Below are 16,425 nucleotides of genomic sequence, written 5' to 3' on the forward strand. Positions count from 1 at the left end.
CTCACACCTGTAATTCCAGCACTTTGGGAGGCCGAGGCGGGCAGATCACCTGAGGTCAGAAGTTTGAAACCAGCCTGGCCAACATGGTAAAACCCCGTCTCTACTAAAAATACAAAAATTAGCTGGGTACAGTGGTATGCGCCTGTAGTCCCAGCTACTTGGGAGGCTGAAGCAGGAGAATCACTTGAACCCAGGAGGTGGAGGCTGCGGTGAGCTAAGATCATACCACTGCACTCTAGCCTGGGCAGTACGGCAAGACTTCATCTCAAAAAAATGAATAAAGTAATTAATTAAATAAAGTTATTGTAAAGTCTGGTCAATCCCATCATTCCCATGCTTAAATATGTGTAACAGGATGTGGAGAGGATCCTAGCTGTGCCCACTAGAGTTCACTGTCAAAGTGTGATGTGCTGGTGAAATGGGCACATTCTTAGTATCTGATGTGTTTGAATCATTCTCAAGAGGGAAAGGAACTTTTGAGCCACAGGAGGAAAGGAGGATTGGAGAAATCACCAAGGGTCAATCCTCAACCCAGCTGTCTTCGTACAGACTTATACTTCATGGAGAGCCAAACTTGGGATGGTTATAACACCGAAGTGTTATAAGGATTAGAGATGCTGACCCATAAGGAAGGTGTGGCAGACAGACTCTAAGGTGCCCCCATAATGCCCACCTCATGATGTCCCTGCCCTTGCGTGGGCAGGACCTGACTTGCTCCTAGCCAATAGAATGAGCCAAAGGCTTTAGGATGTATGTGATTGCATTACAGAAAACCGTAACCCATCTTGCTAGGAGACGCTCTTGCTGGCCTTGAAGATCGCCATGGTGAGAGCTGCCCTATAGAGAAGACCATGCAGCAAGGAACGGAGGGCAGCCTCCAGCCACCAGCCGGCAAGAAACTGGGGACCTTTGGCCAGGCACGGTGTCTCACGCCTGTAATCTCAGCACTTTAGGAGGCCGAGGTGGGCAGATCATGAGGTCAAAAGTTCAAGACCAGCCTGACCAACATGGTGAAACCCCATCTCTACTAAAAATACAAAAATAAGCCGGGTGTGGTGGCGCACACCTGTAATCCCAGCTACTCAGGAGGCTGAGGCAGGAGAATCACTTGAACCCAGGAGGCAGAGGTTGCAGTGAGCCGAGATCGTGCCATTGCACTCCAGCCTAGGCAACAGAGTGAGACTCCATCTCAAGAAAAAAAAGGAAGGAAGGAAGGGAGGGAGGGAGGGAGGGAGGGAGGGAGGAAGGAGGGAGGGAGGGAGGGAGGGAGGGAGGGAGGGAGGGAGGAAGGAGGAAGGAAGGATGAAGGAAGGGAGGGAGGGAGGGAGGGAGGGAGGGAGGGAAGGAAAAAAGAAACTGGGGCCCTCAGCCCAGCAGCCTGAAAGGAACAGAATGCTGCCAATAATCGCATGAGCTCAGAAGCAGATCCTTCACCTGTTGAGCCTCAGATGCGACTGCAGTCACAGCCAACACCTTGATTATAGCCTGTGAGACTCTGAAGAAGAGGGTCTAGCAAAGCTGTCCCTGACCTATAGAAACACTGAGATAATAAATGTGTGTTATTTTAAGCTGCCACATTTGGGATAAAATTGTTACACAGCAAAAGAACTAATACAGGCCACAACCCACTCTTTTCTGTTGCCTAAGAGGTAGCTCCTGCTCAGAGGCCATCGACACCGAAGTGTTATAAGGATTCTGGAATAAAGTATCCTCCAGATCCTGGCAGCTGGTATCTCTGGGGGCATCAGAAGACAGAAAATAGGGTGCAGGAAAGAGCACTGTCATTAGGGACACAGATGCTTTTCCTGTGCAAAAAGGTACAATGGTGAGGTGCCACCAAGGGGCGTCAGGGAAAGCAGCCATCAATAACGGGAAACAGGAAGGAGGTGGAAGAATAGGGACTGAGAGTGAAATTTTGAATTTGGTCAGTTCTAGGAAACAATCTTGGCTTTTCCACTTCCCATCTATGTGGCCTTGGACAAGTATCCAAAGCTCTTTATGCCTCTGTTTTCTCATTTCTGAGAAGATAATATCCAGAGCACCTATCTTGCAGGGTGCTCCTGAGGAAAAGTGAGTTCATCCTGTCGTGACCATGAGAATGCACCTGGCAGACTTCCAACTATAGGGAGGTTATCTGACCAAGGGTTCAGCTTCTGCACCCTGAAATCCATCAAAGCATTGGCACCAAAGCCATGTTACCCGTGGGCTGCACCCAACGACTGACCATGGCAGGAATACTAAGGCAGGCCTGTCCCCGGGTGACAATGGGAGTCCTCTGGTGATAGATAATCTTTGGCTCAAAGACAGCCCGACAGCCTTGCTGACCCTTTGTTGGACTGTGTGTGGTAGTATGGAATGCTTCCACACACCCCCTTCCCTCTCTTCTTTACTTGAGGTCAGACTTGATTCACAGTCTGATGGCTCTCTCAACCTGTCCCAGCTCCCCGCCCATTTCCCCCTGATAAAATCCTTGCATCGTTTTTGTTTTTCTGAGACAGCATCTCACTCTGTCTCCCTGACTAGAGTGCAGTGGTGCGATCTCGGCTCAGTGCAACCTCCGCCTCTCGGTTCAAGTGATTCTCCTCCCTCAGCCTCCTGAATAGCTGGGATGACAGGCACACGCCACCACACCCGGCTAATTTTTGTATTTTTAGTAGAGATGGGGTTTCCCCATATTGGCCAGGCTGGTCTCGAACTCCTGACCTCGTGATCTGCCCGCCTTGGCCTCCCAAAGTGTCAGGATTACAGGCGTGAGCCACCACACCCGGCCAATCCTTGCATGTTTAATTCTGTTGTGGCACCTGCTTCTTAGTGAACCTGGACAGACACAAGAAGCACCAGGAATAGGCAGCGAAAATAGATGGTGAGATGTGGATTTGGGATGATTTACCACTGCTCAATAGGTACAGAGAATACCCTCTTGCTGGAGCACAGATAGTCCCTGGAACAAGGTGGTGGCTCACGTGCTAAAGATTTCACTGACAGCAACCTGGGAAAATAGCCCCATGGAGGAGAATGCTGTGCTGGGCACATATTTTCCAGAGTCTGAAAAATATGGGGAGAACAATGTGGACAAAGACAGAAGAAGTTAGTTGACTGGCTGTGTTGGAGAAGGATAAGGAGAGACTGAGAGCTGTTCAGGGGCAGTTAAGGGCTAAGCATGAGAGCCAGAGAGCTGGATGGTAGCTTATAAAAAGGCTCTTATCACCTGTGGTGGTGGAGGACAGACACAATTGAGTTGCAGGCTGAAGAGGCCCAGAGATGTTTGAATATTCAGGCAAGGAAGGTCTATTGTGTGAAGGTCAGGATCCCCTGGTGGGGTAAACCAAAGATTCTAAAACATGGGATAAGGACATCTGGATGGATATCCCTGAGGATGTTGACTCCACGAGATAAACCCCAGGCTTCCCAAGCTGAGTTAGGACTGGAGCTATTGCTGTGCTGGAAGATGCTACAGAGGTTCTTCTGCCACAGGTGACACATGCCCCCGTGGGTGGTGCCCCTGCTTCCACTCCTGGCTGCCAGGCTGGAAACTAGGATTAAATCCCAAAGTAACCTGGCTGGGGATAGACTGGACCAAACAAGGGAGAACAGAGATCCCCTCCCTAGATTGCAAAAATTAACCGGTTTGTACTGGCACAAGCCAGGGGAGTACCCCTGAGATTGGATTTGGCGGGTACTCAATCAAGGAAGCTGGAATGTAAGATTGGATAAGCAAGAAATCATTCACTTAGGGACACTTTCTCCCGACAAGGGATGTATTTATTTATTTATTTATTTGAGACAGGAGTCTCACTCTGTTGCCCAGGCTGGAGTGCAGTGCTACAATCTCAGCTTACTGTAACCTCTGCCTCCTGGGTTCAAGCGATTCTCCTGTCTCAGCCTACTGAGTGGCTGGGACTACAGGCGCACACCTCCACACCCAGCTGATTTTTTTTTTTTTTAAGAGATGGGTTTTCACCATGTTGGACAGGCTGGTCTCGAACTCCTGATCTCAAGTGATCCACCCACCTCAGCCTCCCAAAGTGCTAGGATTACAGGCGTGAGCCACCGTGCCCGGCCAGGACAAGGGATTTAATACCCCAGTGAGGAATACAGCTACTGGGGTGGCTCTCAGAAGCCTGGCGAAAACAATGGCCAATTCTCAGTGAAGTGGAAATTCTCTACCATCTTCCTCTACCCTGGCAGATGGCAGAAGTGGGCATGCTGAAACAGACATACGGTTGGTCCTCATTATTCATGGATTCCAGTTCCATATTTGTGAATTAGCCTGCTCACTACAATTTATTTGTATCCCAGAATGAATACTCGCAGCACTTTTGTGGTCATTCATGGACATGCACAGAGCAGTAAAAATTTGAGTCAGTCGATATATACATTCCCGGCTGAGGTCAAACAACACTCTGTCTTCTTGTTCCAACTCTTGTGCTATAAATAAATATCCTTTCTCCATCTATTTAGTGCTATATTTTTCATATTTTTTTGCTTTTTCTGGGTGATTGCACTGATTAAACTGGCCCCGGGTATAGCGCTGAAATGCTCTCTGGTGTTCCTGAGCACGAGCCGGCTATAGTGGGACCTTACTGAGAACATATATGAGTTAGATAAAGCTTCATTCAGGCATAAGTTATAGTGCTGCTGGGTGTGAGTTTCATGTGTGTCCGTGTGTTTTTGTTTGTTTGTTTGTTTGCTTGTTTATTTGAGACCAAGTCTCACTCTGTAGCCCAGGTTGGACTGCAGTGATGCGATCTCAGCTCACTGCAGCCTCCACCTCCTGGGTTCCAGTGATTCTCCTGCCTCAGCCTCCCAGGTAGCTGGGATTACAGGCACCTGCCACCGCGCCCGGCTAATTTTTGTATTTTTAGTAGAGATGGGGTTTCACCATGTTGGCCAGGGTGGTCACAAACTCCTGACCTCAAGTGATCCGCCCATCTCAGCCTCCCAAAGTGCTAGGATTACAGGCATGAGCCACCACGCCCAGCCGAGTTTAATGTTAACAAATCAACAGTGTATATTAACAAGGTATCTCTAAACAGAAACACATAAAATATCATTATATATTGATACATATATATATATATTTTTTTGAGATGGAGTTTTACTCTTGTAGCCCAGACTGGAGCACAATGGTGAAATCTGGCTCACTGCAACCTCTGCCTCCCAGGTTCAAGCAATTCTCCTGCCTCAACCTCCCAAGTAGTTAGGATTACAGGCATGCACCACCACTCCCAGCTAATTTTTGTATTTTTAGTAGAGACGGGGTTTCACCATGTTGGTCAGACTGGTCTCCAACTCCTGACCTCGTGATCTGCCCGCCTCAGCCTCCCAAAGTGTTGGGATTACAGACATGAGCCACCGCGCCCAGCCACACCATTTCCACTTGATGATGGATTGCGGCTGCCCACGCTCAACCTTACAGCTTGGTGGATCAGATAATACTCAATGCATGATGAGCAGCTCAGTCACATAGTCACCCACCGTTCCCGCATCAGGTGTTCAATTTCAACAAGGGCTCAGTAGCAAGACATGAGATGTTTCTCAAAAGGAGAAACTTGTCTACAGACAAGGGTATGACTTTGCGGAGGTCTGTATCCTCCTATTGGGGCTTGGTAGAGGCTCCATGGAGCACTCCTATTAACCATATGCACATGGAGCATCAAAGAATCTACTTAGTCATAAGGCCCAAGTGGCAGAAAACCTGGTACTGCAGTCTGGATTTCTCCAGACCTTTCTCTTGCTATAGGTCCCACTCAAAACCAGCAGCTCAACAGGTTACTGGTAACTGGGTCAGAGCAGCTCACTCAAATAGAATATATGTTGTATCCAAAATCCAAAAAGTCTCACCAAGCATTGTGTTTCTTTTTAATGACAAGCAGTGTATGGTGAAACATCTTATTTCACATTAGGAGGAATATCCCAACATTCTCCCAAACCACTGGACCCTCAGGAGCTTCATTGAGGTAGTGGGCCCCTGAATCTTTGGGGGGTTTATTTCCCACTCTTTGGCTCACATGTGTCTAAGATATCTAAGGTACTTGCTATTTCCTGCCCTGTAATCCAATTGTAGAGGAATGGCTCCTCCATGGCACTCTGGCAACGTGCACTTATCCACAGAGGCCATGCATTAAAAGCTTGAATTGTGGCCGGGCGCAGTGGCTCACGCCTGTAATCCCAGCACTTTGGGAGGCTGAGGTGGGTGGATCATGAGGTCAGGCGATCGGGACCAGCCTGGACAACATGGTGAAACCCCGTCTCTACTAAAATACAAAAAATTAGCCAGGTGTGGTGGCACACGCCTGTAGTCCCAGCTACTTGGGAGGCTGAGGCAGGGGAATTGCTTGAACCCAGGAGGCAGAGGTTTCAGTGAGCTGAGATCATGGCACTGCACTCCAGCCCGGCAACAGAGCAAGACTCTGTCTCAAAAAAAAAAAAAAAAAAAAAAAAAAAAAAAAAAAAAAAGCTGGAATGGCAGCTTACCTAAGTCCTGGAAGAATGCCTTGAAATCCTCTTGGAACATAAGATGGAAAGCTTGTGAGGACTCACCTTCCTATCTTCCATAGGCTATCATGAGATAGTTTCTCATTGCTCCCAGGTTCTGATGAGGTATGAGACTTCCCAGATCAACCCCTCAGAATAGATAGAGCTACACAATCAGTCCTGCAAACTGCTTAGCTGCAGCCTACTATCAGCTTCTTAGTCGCCAAAGATGTTGGCTCCCCATGAGCTATTCTTTTTGCTGTCTGAGTAATAAACAATCTAAAAGTGGCTTATTGTAACTTTGTCAGTTATCAATCACACCTTGGTCTTGACCTTGCTTTATCCTGTATGCTTGACACCAGTACACATGATTTATCAATGTAGTCCACCAGTGTGACGTTCTACGGGATATCAAGACAACCAAGATCTCCGTGGACTAGATTATGAAAGAGGGCAAGAGAGTTGAGAAAGCCCTGAGGAGAGATGAAAAAGGTATATAGTTGACTATGTTAGGTTAAAGCAAATTACTTCTGGTGGTCCCTGCAATTTTGCATAAACAAAAAGGACTTTTTGGCCAGGCGCGCTGGCTCACGCCTATAATCCCAGCACTTTGGGAGCCCGAGGCAGGCAGATCACGAGGTCAGGAGTTTGAGACCAGCCTGACCAACAAGGTGACACCCTGTCTCTACTAAAATTACAAAAATTAGCCAGGCGTGGTGGCAGGCACCTGCAATCCCAGCTACTCAGGAGGCTGAGGCAGGAGAATCGCTTGAACCTGGGAGGTGGAGGTGGCAGTGAGCCAAGATCGTGCCACTGCACTCCAGCCTGGATGACAGAGTGAGACTCCGTCTCAAAAAAAAAAAAAAAAAGAAGAAAAAGGACATTTTTCTAAATCGGTATCTGCATACCAAGTACCAAGGACTATGCTGATTTGCTGCAATAGATTCCATATCTGGGATAGTAGCTGCAATGAAAGTAACCATCTTGAGACACTGCAACATAATAAAAAATATATATTTGGCCTTCATCCCTGGTTCCTGGCAGAGAGCTCCTAAAATCTTTGTAATTTCCTGAGTAACAGAGGTGAGAGGAGCATCTTCTGTTATTCATAATAAGCTCCTTTCAACCATACCTGTGTTTATGCTAATGAGATGACTCTTGGTGGGCCCCTAGATAGCATTGGGGTTGGGGTTGGGCACTAATTGCCTGGGGAACCAACCTTGTAATTAGCGGGTTGGAACTTTCAACCCTGACCCCCAACTCTCAGACAGGAGAGAAGGGCTGGAGATTGACTTCAATCACCAGTGGCCAATGATGTAATCCATCATGCCTATGTAATAAAGCCTCTATAAAGTCCCCTAAACTGTGGGCTTCAGAGAGGTTCTAGGTTGAACACATCAAGGTGCTGGGAGGGTGGTGTGCCCACAGAGAGCAGGCCTTCCTGTGGCAGGACAGTTCTCCTTGACAATCACATAAACAGGCCTCCATGACAGTCACACAGACAGGCTGCATAGCCCTCCAGTTACTCAGACAAATTTCCACAGAGCTGCCTTAACATTGAGCAAATAATTAAACCTAGAGAAATCGGTGCCCAGATATCAAAGCTAGATATGAAACATATGGTCAGTAGGAGCCTTGCAGGGGCTTCTCCCTAACTTGGAGCAAGCCAAAATAACGCAGACAGCCTTCCATTCCTAGTGCCAGGACCCATCTTAGGTCAATGAAATCTGAGACGAGTCAAGGTAACAGAGGCAACTGTGTGACTAGATTTATTGGACCGTCTAAGGCAGCTCTCTGGACCAAGCTGCTAATGAGATAAGATAGAAATAATCACTCCGGTACCACAGTAGACAGGCCTTGAAGGTACTGGTGACTCTTAATTGGACTCAGCAAGCATTCTTCTTGGCCTCTGACCTTCTAATTGAAACAAAATTAGTTATCTATAGACTTAGGCAAATGTTATGCTGCACATAGGCACATAACCCCAACCTGTATAAGAACTAAGAAAATCGTAATACTTTGAGTTGGTCTGGTGGAATTATCTCCAGCGTTCTCCCTGTATCCAGTTACAGCAATAACTTCCCTTCTTTCTTAGTTTGTCTGCTTCTTGTTATTGTGTCACAAGAAAATGCAGCTGGACCCGGCTCGGTTCCAGGAACATTCATTCCCACATGCCTCATCCCATTCTCCTCCATTTGGCTGTCCCTGAGTTGTATACTTTATATTAAGGCAGTATTAGTAAGCAAAGTGCCTTTCTGAGTTCTGTGAGCTATTCTAGTAAATCATTAAACATAAGAACGGGATTGTGGGAATCTCCAATTGCTAGCTGATTGGTCAGGGGTATGGGAGGCCCAGACTTGTGACAGACATGTGAAGTAGGGGCAGTATTGTGGGACTGTGCCCTTAACCTGTGGGGTCTGCATTAACTCCAAGTAGTTAGTATTGGAATAGAATCAAATCACTTTACACCCAGCTGGTGTCTAGAAAGTTGGAGAATTGGTTGTCAGTATGGAAAAAAAAAAAAAAAAAAACCACGCATTTGGTGTCAGAAGTATGAGTAGAAATAGACCACAGTACATCTAATCCACAGATATTCTCCAAGATCATGCCTTTTGTACAGTTCAAACAGGTAATTTAAATGGGAATGAGACAGGAATTACCACCCCTATGTTTTTCAAGTCTTTAATGTCATTATTCTCTGCAATTCTCTCTGGGAAAATGATACTACTTTTGGTTAAGTATCCTAGTAAAGGGCCGGGCACGGTGGCTCAAGCCTGTAATCCTAGCACTTTGGGAGGCCAAGACAGGCGGATCATGAGGTCAGGAGATTGAGACCATTCTGGCTAACACGGTGAAACCCCGTCTCTACTAAAAAATAAAAAAAATCTAGCCAGGCGAGGTGGCAGGCACCTGTAGTCCCAGCTACTTGGGAGGCTGAGGCAGGAAAATGGCATAAACCTGGGAGGCGGAGCTTGCAGTGAGCCGAGATCCTGCCACTGCACTCCAGCCTGGGTGACAGAGCGAGACTCCGTCTCAGAAAAAAAAAAAAAAACAACTATCCTAGTAAAGAAGAGAAATTCCAAGGGCTTCTGGTGGGCTCTACCTACCATTAACAATCTTCATTCCACAGATCAGGGAGTCAATGTGGATTATTGAGTATGTCTATTCCAATCATACAGTCAAGAACTGCGGAAATGACCATAGGTGGTCGATGGAACTGCCGGGCCCACAGTGGGACAGACTTTGGCCAAAACTCCATTTTTTTTTTTTTACCTACTCACCATAAGCCCCTAGTTTGTGACACGTGGACTACAGTGGTATTTTGTGTTCGCAGAAATTATCATCATCTAATTAGACCCTGCAACGGACTAAATGTTTATGTTCCCCCAAAATTCATCTGCTGAAATCTTTTTTTCTTTTTGTGACAGAGTCTCACTCTGTCACCTAGACTGGAGTACAGTGGCGCAATCTCAGCTCACTGCAACCTCTGCTTCCTGGGTTCAAGTGATTCTCTTGCCTTAGCCTCCTGAATAGCTGGCCTTACAGGCGTGCACCACCACGCCCAGCTAATTTTTGTATTTTTAGTAGAGACGGGGTTTCACCATGTTGGCCAGGCTAGTCTCAAACTCCTGAACTCAAGTGATCTGCCTGTCTCGGCCTCCCAAAGTGCTGGGATTACAGGTGTGAGCCACCTCCCCTGGCCCTTTTTTTTTTTTTTTGGAGGGGGGTTGCAGACAGAGTCTCAGTCTATCGCCCTGGAGTGCAGTGGTGCAATCTTTGCTCACTGCAACCTCTGCCTCCAGGGTTCAAGTGATCCTCATGCTTCAGCCTCCCAAGTAGCTGGGATTACAGGCACATGCCACCAAGCCCAGCTAATTTTCATACTTTTAGTAGAGATGGGGTTTCTCCATGTTGGCCAGGCTGGACTCGAACTCCTGACCTCAAGTAATTCGCCTGCCTCAACCTCCCAAAGTGCTGGGATTACAGGCATGAGCCATCGCGCCTGGCCTCATAAGCTGAAATTTTTTTTTTTTGGAGACGGAGTCTTGCTCTGTCACCCAGGCTGGAGTGCTAGAGTGCAGTGGCATGATCTCCGCTCACTGCAACCTCTGCCTCCCGGGTTCAAGTGATTTTCCTGCCTCAGCTTCCTGACTAGCTGGGACTACAGGCGCACGCCACCATAACTGGCTTTTTCTTTGCATTTTAGCAGAGATGGGGTTTCACCATGTTGCCCAGGCTGGTCTCAAACTCCTGAGCTCAGGCAATCTGCCCGCCTCGGCCTCCCAAAGTGCTAGGATTACAGGCATGAGCCACCAAACCCCCAAGGTAATGGCATTTGGAAGGCCTTTGGCAGGTGATGAGGTCATGAGGGCCCTGCCCTCACGAATGGGATTAGTGCCATTATAAAAGAGATCCCCAGAGAGATGCCTTGCCTCTTTCATCATGTAAAGCTATAGTGACAAGACGGCTGTCTCTGAGGAACAGGCCCTCACCCAACACTGACTCTGCCAACACCTTGATCTTGGACTTCCCAGCCTCCAGAACGGTGAGAAATAAATATCTATTGTTTATAAGCCGCCCAATCTATGGTATTTTGTTATAGCAGCCCGAACAGACCAAGACAGAGCCAGTATCTAGCACTCCTCAAAAGACACACAGTCACTTTAGTAAATAGTTACAGGTACCTTGGGTGCCAGCACTGGAGAATCCTTTCTCAAGGAAACCTGATCCCCGTTCCACTATGGGGCTCTAGGGCTATGAACTGGCTTCAGTCCACCTAGGTGAAAAGTTACAACTTCCTATTATGGGCACTTAAGTTGAGTTTCTTTTTTTGAGATGGAGTCTCGCTCTGTCGCCAGGCTGGAGTACAGTGGTGCCATCTCAGCTTACTGCAACCTCCGCCTCCCGGTTCAAGTGATTCTCCTGCCTCAGCCTCCTGAGTAGCTGGGACTACAGGCTCGTGCCACTATGCCCAGCTAATTTTTGTATTTTTAGTGGAGACGGGGTTTCACCATGTTGGCCAGGATGGTTTTGATCTCTTGACCTTGTGATCCACCTGCCTCGGCCTCCCAAAGTGCTGGGATTAGAGGCGTTAGCCACCGCACCCGACCAAGTCGAGTGTCTACAATTAGAAATATTTTCTGTTATAATGATGAATCAAATAATATTTCAATAAGCTACCTGTTTCATCCCTGGGGATGCCATGATTAATTAATCACCCATGAGATTCCCTACAGGTCATAACATTCTGATTGCCACTGTGTTCTTGTTGCCCATGGTGGTCCTTATGTCCACCTTGTCTGGTATTTTTTTTTTTTTTTTTTGAAATGGAGTCTTCCTCTGTCGCCCAGGCTGGAGCACAGTGGTGCAATCTCAGCTCACTGCAACCTCTGCCTCCCAGATTCAAGTGATTCTACTGCCTCAGCCTCCCGAGCAGCTGGGACTACAGGCGTGCACCACCACTCCTGGCTAATTTGTGTGTGTGTGTATTTTTTTTTTTTTTTTTTTTTTTGAGATGGAGTCTCACCCTGTCCCCCAGGCTGGAGGGCAATGGCGCAATCTCGGCTCACTGCAACCTCCACCTCCCAGGTTCAAGGTATTCTCCTGCCTCAGCCTCCTGAGTAGCTGGGATTACAGGCACCACCACTACGCCCGGCTAATTTTTGTATTTTTAGTAGAGATGGGGTTTCACCATATTAGCCAGGCTGGTCTCAAACTCCTGATCTCAGGTGATCCACCCGCCTCAGCCTCCCAAAGTGCTGAGATTACAGGTATGAGCCACCACGCCTAGCATTTTTTGTTTTTGTTTTTCTTTTTCCTTTTGTATTTTTAGTAAAGATGGGGTTTTACCATGTTGACCAGACTGGTCTCGAACTCCTGACCTCAGGTGATCCACCCACCTCAACTTCCCAAAGTGCTGGGTTTACAGGTGTGAACCACCGCGCCCGGCCTCTGCCTCGTTTTTAAGGGCTGCCTGCCACTTGACTTTTGTCACCATGAGTCCCATCATCCTCAGTGAATCCAAGTTTCAGCCAAGTAACCTGGCAAACTGTGCCACTTCTAGCTGCACGAGCTGGCACAGTGAATCCAGGCTGTCCGGTCAGGGCACCCATATACATAAATTCAGCCCTGGGCCGGGCACGGTGGCTCAAGCCTGTAATCCCAGCACTTTGGGAGGCCGAGACGGGTGGATCATGAGGTCAAGAGATCGAGACCATCCTGGCTAACACGGTGAAACCCCGTCTCTACTAAAAAATACAAAAAACTTGCCGGGCAAGGTGGCGGGTGCCTGTAGTCCCAGCTACTCGGGAGGCTGAGGCAGGAGAATGGCGTAAACCCAGGAGGCGGAGCTTGCAGTGAGCTGAGATCCGGCCACTGCACTCCAGCCTGGGTGACAGAGCGAGACTCTGTCTCAAAAAAAAATAAATAAAATAAATAAAATAAAATAAAATAAAATAAATTCAGCCCTGTCCAGTGTTCCATTCTGTCCTCCTTGGTCTAACCACTGCCAAACACACTCCTTAGGTTTTTGTGATATAAATGGCAAAATTATTTCAATACACAGCAAGATCATTTTGTAGTATTTACTACCTCCTTCCAGGTCACACTTTGTATTCTGAAGCATGCTGAAATCTGATGCTAGATACAATTGTAGGGGTGATGAAGCGGTAGATGGAGTGGGTCTTGGAGAGAATGGACACCTCCATACAAGGCCACTGTCCCAGGTGAGATGATTGCTGGCCTTCAAGCAAGGAAGGGATTTTCCTCTCAGACATGAGAAAGCAAACCGTGTCCCTCCCACAGAAGGGAGGGAGGCTCACAGACATTCAGGGGTTTGGGGATTCTCAGATGTATGTGAGTCTGCCTGGATGCCCCACTCAGGCTCTCAGGATTCCAGTCTTTCTGAATCAATGCCCTACATTTTTCATGAGACATGTGGCAAGGCTGTGAGTTCAACTAATATTTTAATCCTGCGGCCCACAAAGTTTGGGTCTGGTTTTCACTAAGGTTGACCCACACCTCAAGAAAGAAGAGATGCACTCAGACCCATCATAAAAGCCGTGGATTCTCTAACCATGACTCGAGCCTGAAGCTTCCCATTTTCTTTCTGTAAGTGCTCTAGTGCAGTCAGAGAAAGCCATTCCTTTCTCAGCCCTTGAAGTTCGTATTCCTGCCTATCGGTAAAAGTGGCAGCCACATTTCATCAACATCAACTTCAGAGGATCATTTCATGAGTCACGATGCTGCTATATGCTGTGCGTTTCCAACTTGTGCTTTCCCATTGGCAAGTGAGGCAGCAGTGCATTCAAGACTAGGAGAACAACCAAAGCTGTCCCAGAGTCCCATCCTGGAGAGACCAGCCAGAGCCTAGGCAAGAGAAAGAAATCAGCCAGGTGTGGCCGGGCACCGTGGCTCACACCTGTAATCCCAGAGTTTTGGGAGGACGAGGCGGGCGGATCACGAGGTCAGGAGATCAAGACCATCCTGGCTAACATGGTGAAACCCCGTCTCTACTAAAAATACAAAAAATTAGCCAGGTGTGGTGATGGGTGCCTGTAGTCCCAGCTACTTGGGAGGCTGAGGCAGGAGAATGGCGTGAACCTGGGAGGCGGAGCTTGCAGTGAGCTGAGATCGCGCCACTGCACTCCAGCCTGGGCGACAGAGCGAGACTCCATCTCAAAAAAAAAAAAAAAAAAAAAAAAAGGCTGAAGGCTGGTTTGCGTCGACATGGCGGTTTCCCTGAGTGTCTTGCTGGGGGGGCGCGTTTGCGCTGCCGTCGCTCGCTGTGGGTTCGCGACCCGGGGGGTGGCGGGCCCAGGCCCTATCGGCCGGGAGCCGGACCCCGATTCCGACTGGGAGCCGGAGGAACGGGAGCTGCAGGAGGTGGAGAGGTACCGGCTTCTCCTCGGGCCCTCAGCTTGAAGCTGGGCCTCGCGCCCCGGCGCCCCAGGCTGCGCCCCCTTGGCGCCGAGTGTCCTGCCGCTGCTTGCGCGGCGGCCCTCGTTTCCTCTTACCCGTTGTTAGTCGCGCAGCGTGAGGCGTTCAGCTCCCCAGGGACCACTGGTCCCTTCATTAGTGACGTATTTCATCATGAGTTTAGAGAGTTCGGCATGCTTACAGGCAGTTATTGTTCTAGGTGTTAGCTTTCTGGGTGTACAGAGCAGCTCTAAGCCGGCAACACGGCCCGGTTGCCCTTGCGATCAAAGAGAAGAGGGCTGGGCGCTCCATGATTTAGCCTGAGGCTCTTCAAACATCCATTCTGCTTCCACGCATGGCTTGTGCCATTGGTTCTCTTCCCCCAGCACCCTGAAAAGACAGAAAAAAGCAATCCGATTCCAGAAAATTCGGAGGCAAATGGAGGCGCCTGGTGCCCCGCCCAGAACCCTGACTCGGGAAGCCATGGAGCAGATCCGGTATTTACGGGAGGAATTTCCAGAGTCCTGGTCAGTTCCCAAGTTGGCTGAAGGCTTTAATGTCAGCACTGATGTGATCCGAAGAGTTTTAAAAAGCAAGTTTGTACCCACATTGGAGCAGAAGCTGAAGCAGGATCAAAAAGTCCTTAAGAAAGCTGGGCTTGCCCACTCTCTCCAGCAGCTCCGGGGCGCTGGAAATACCTCAAAGCTGCTCCCTGCAGGCCACTCTGTATCAGGCTCTTTGCTTATGCCAGGGCATGAAGCCTCATCCAAAGACGCGAATCACAGCACAGCTTTGAAAGTGATAGAGTCAGACAGTCACAGGACAAATATACCAAGGAGATGGAAGGGAAGAAATAAAGAAATCCAGCACCTGGAGGAGAGCTTTGTGCCTGTTGCTGTACCCCTAGGTCATCCAAGAGAGCTACAGAAGTACTCCAGTGATTCTGAGAGCACCAGAAGAACTGGCAGTGGTGCATTGCCAAGTGATCAGAAGCTGGAGGAGTTGAAGGCAGAGGAGCCGGGTAACTTCAGCAGCAAAGTAGTGCAGAGGGGCCGAGAGTTCTTTGACAGCAACGGGAACTTCCTGTACAGAATTCGAGTCGGGGCTTGGCTTGTGGAGATGCCTTGTGAAACACAGCTGGGCAAGGAATATATATGGAACAGCCTGGATTTCTACATATGGAGAAGCCACCTTAGAATAGGAAGAAGTGTTGAGCCTGGACTGTGGGAGGAAAAAACTGCGTGGATAGATTCAGACTTCCTGTAGTAGTGCCCCCAATCTGACCTCTGTTGATCTTCAGTACTCACTCTTCTTGCTTGGACACTCTGTATGTTGAAAACCAGCCATGTTGCATGTGTTGTTACAATTTTCTGTGATACTTGCAATTTATATTTGAGAGGAAGTGGAAAGTTTGCCTTCTGACCTCATTTCCTTCTTGATCAGTGAACACTAACATTTTTGGGACAACTTAGTCAATTGTTTTGCTTACAAGCAAAATAAAGTAAAATGTAGCAGTCAAAAAAAAAAAAAAAAAGAAAAGAAAGAAAGAAAGAAAGAAAAAGAAATCAGCCAGGTGTGGTGTCTCATACCTGTAATCCCAGCACTTTGGGAGGCCAAAGTGGGTAGACTGCTTGAGCCCAGGAGTTGAAAACCAGTCTGGGCAACATAGCAAGACCCCATCTCTACAAAAAATACAAAAATTAGCCAGGTGTGGTGGTGTGCACCTGTAGTCCCAGCTATTCGAGAGGGCAGGCTGGGAGGATTGATTGAGCCCTGGAGGGTGAGGCGGCGGTAAGGTGGCACTGAGCCATGATTGCACCACTGCACTCCAGCCTGGGCGACAGAGTGAGACCTTTTCTCAAAAAAGAAAAAAAGAAAAAAAAAAAAAAAAAAAAACCAAAAACAGAAATTGCACCGGTGACTTCAGCAGAGATAACTTAAGAAATGGATTAAAACTGTACTGGCAGTCTAAGAAAAAATGAAAAGGGATCACTAGACTGTGAGAGGCAATAACTGTGGAAGGAAGCTACC

General features: G+C 48.1%; 1 protein-coding gene across 1 annotated transcript; it reads left to right on the forward strand.

The window, feature by feature from the left end:
- The first annotated feature begins 14,182 nt into the window (after nucleotides 1–14,182).
- On the forward strand, nucleotides 14,183–15,959 carry LOC701554 (neugrin, neurite outgrowth associated-like). Its single transcript, XM_001096754.5, has 2 exons — nucleotides 14,183–14,369; nucleotides 14,781–15,959. Exons 1-2 carry the CDS (start codon nucleotides 14,206–14,208, stop codon nucleotides 15,658–15,660), a joined length of 1,044 nt encoding a protein of 347 aa, XP_001096754.3. The 5' UTR covers nucleotides 14,183–14,205; the 3' UTR covers nucleotides 15,661–15,959.
- The last annotated feature ends 466 nt before the right edge of the window (nucleotides 15,960–16,425 follow it).

Source organism: Macaca mulatta, chromosome 15 (genome assembly GCF_049350105.2).
Source record: "Macaca mulatta isolate MMU2019108-1 chromosome 15, T2T-MMU8v2.0, whole genome shotgun sequence".
Taxonomy (NCBI): Eukaryota; Metazoa; Chordata; class Mammalia; order Primates; family Cercopithecidae; genus Macaca; species Macaca mulatta.

Bases quoted from the DNA above. Each gene is read 5' to 3' on its own strand.
- LOC701554 (XM_001096754.5), top strand. From the start codon at position 14,206: ATGGCGGTTTCCCTGAGTGTCTTGCTGGGGGGGCGCGTTTGCGCTGCC. The intron at 14,370-14,780 runs GTACCGGCTTCT...CTCTTCCCCCAG, and splicing joins GAGCTGCAGGAGGTGGAGAG to CACCCTGAAAAGACAGAAAA.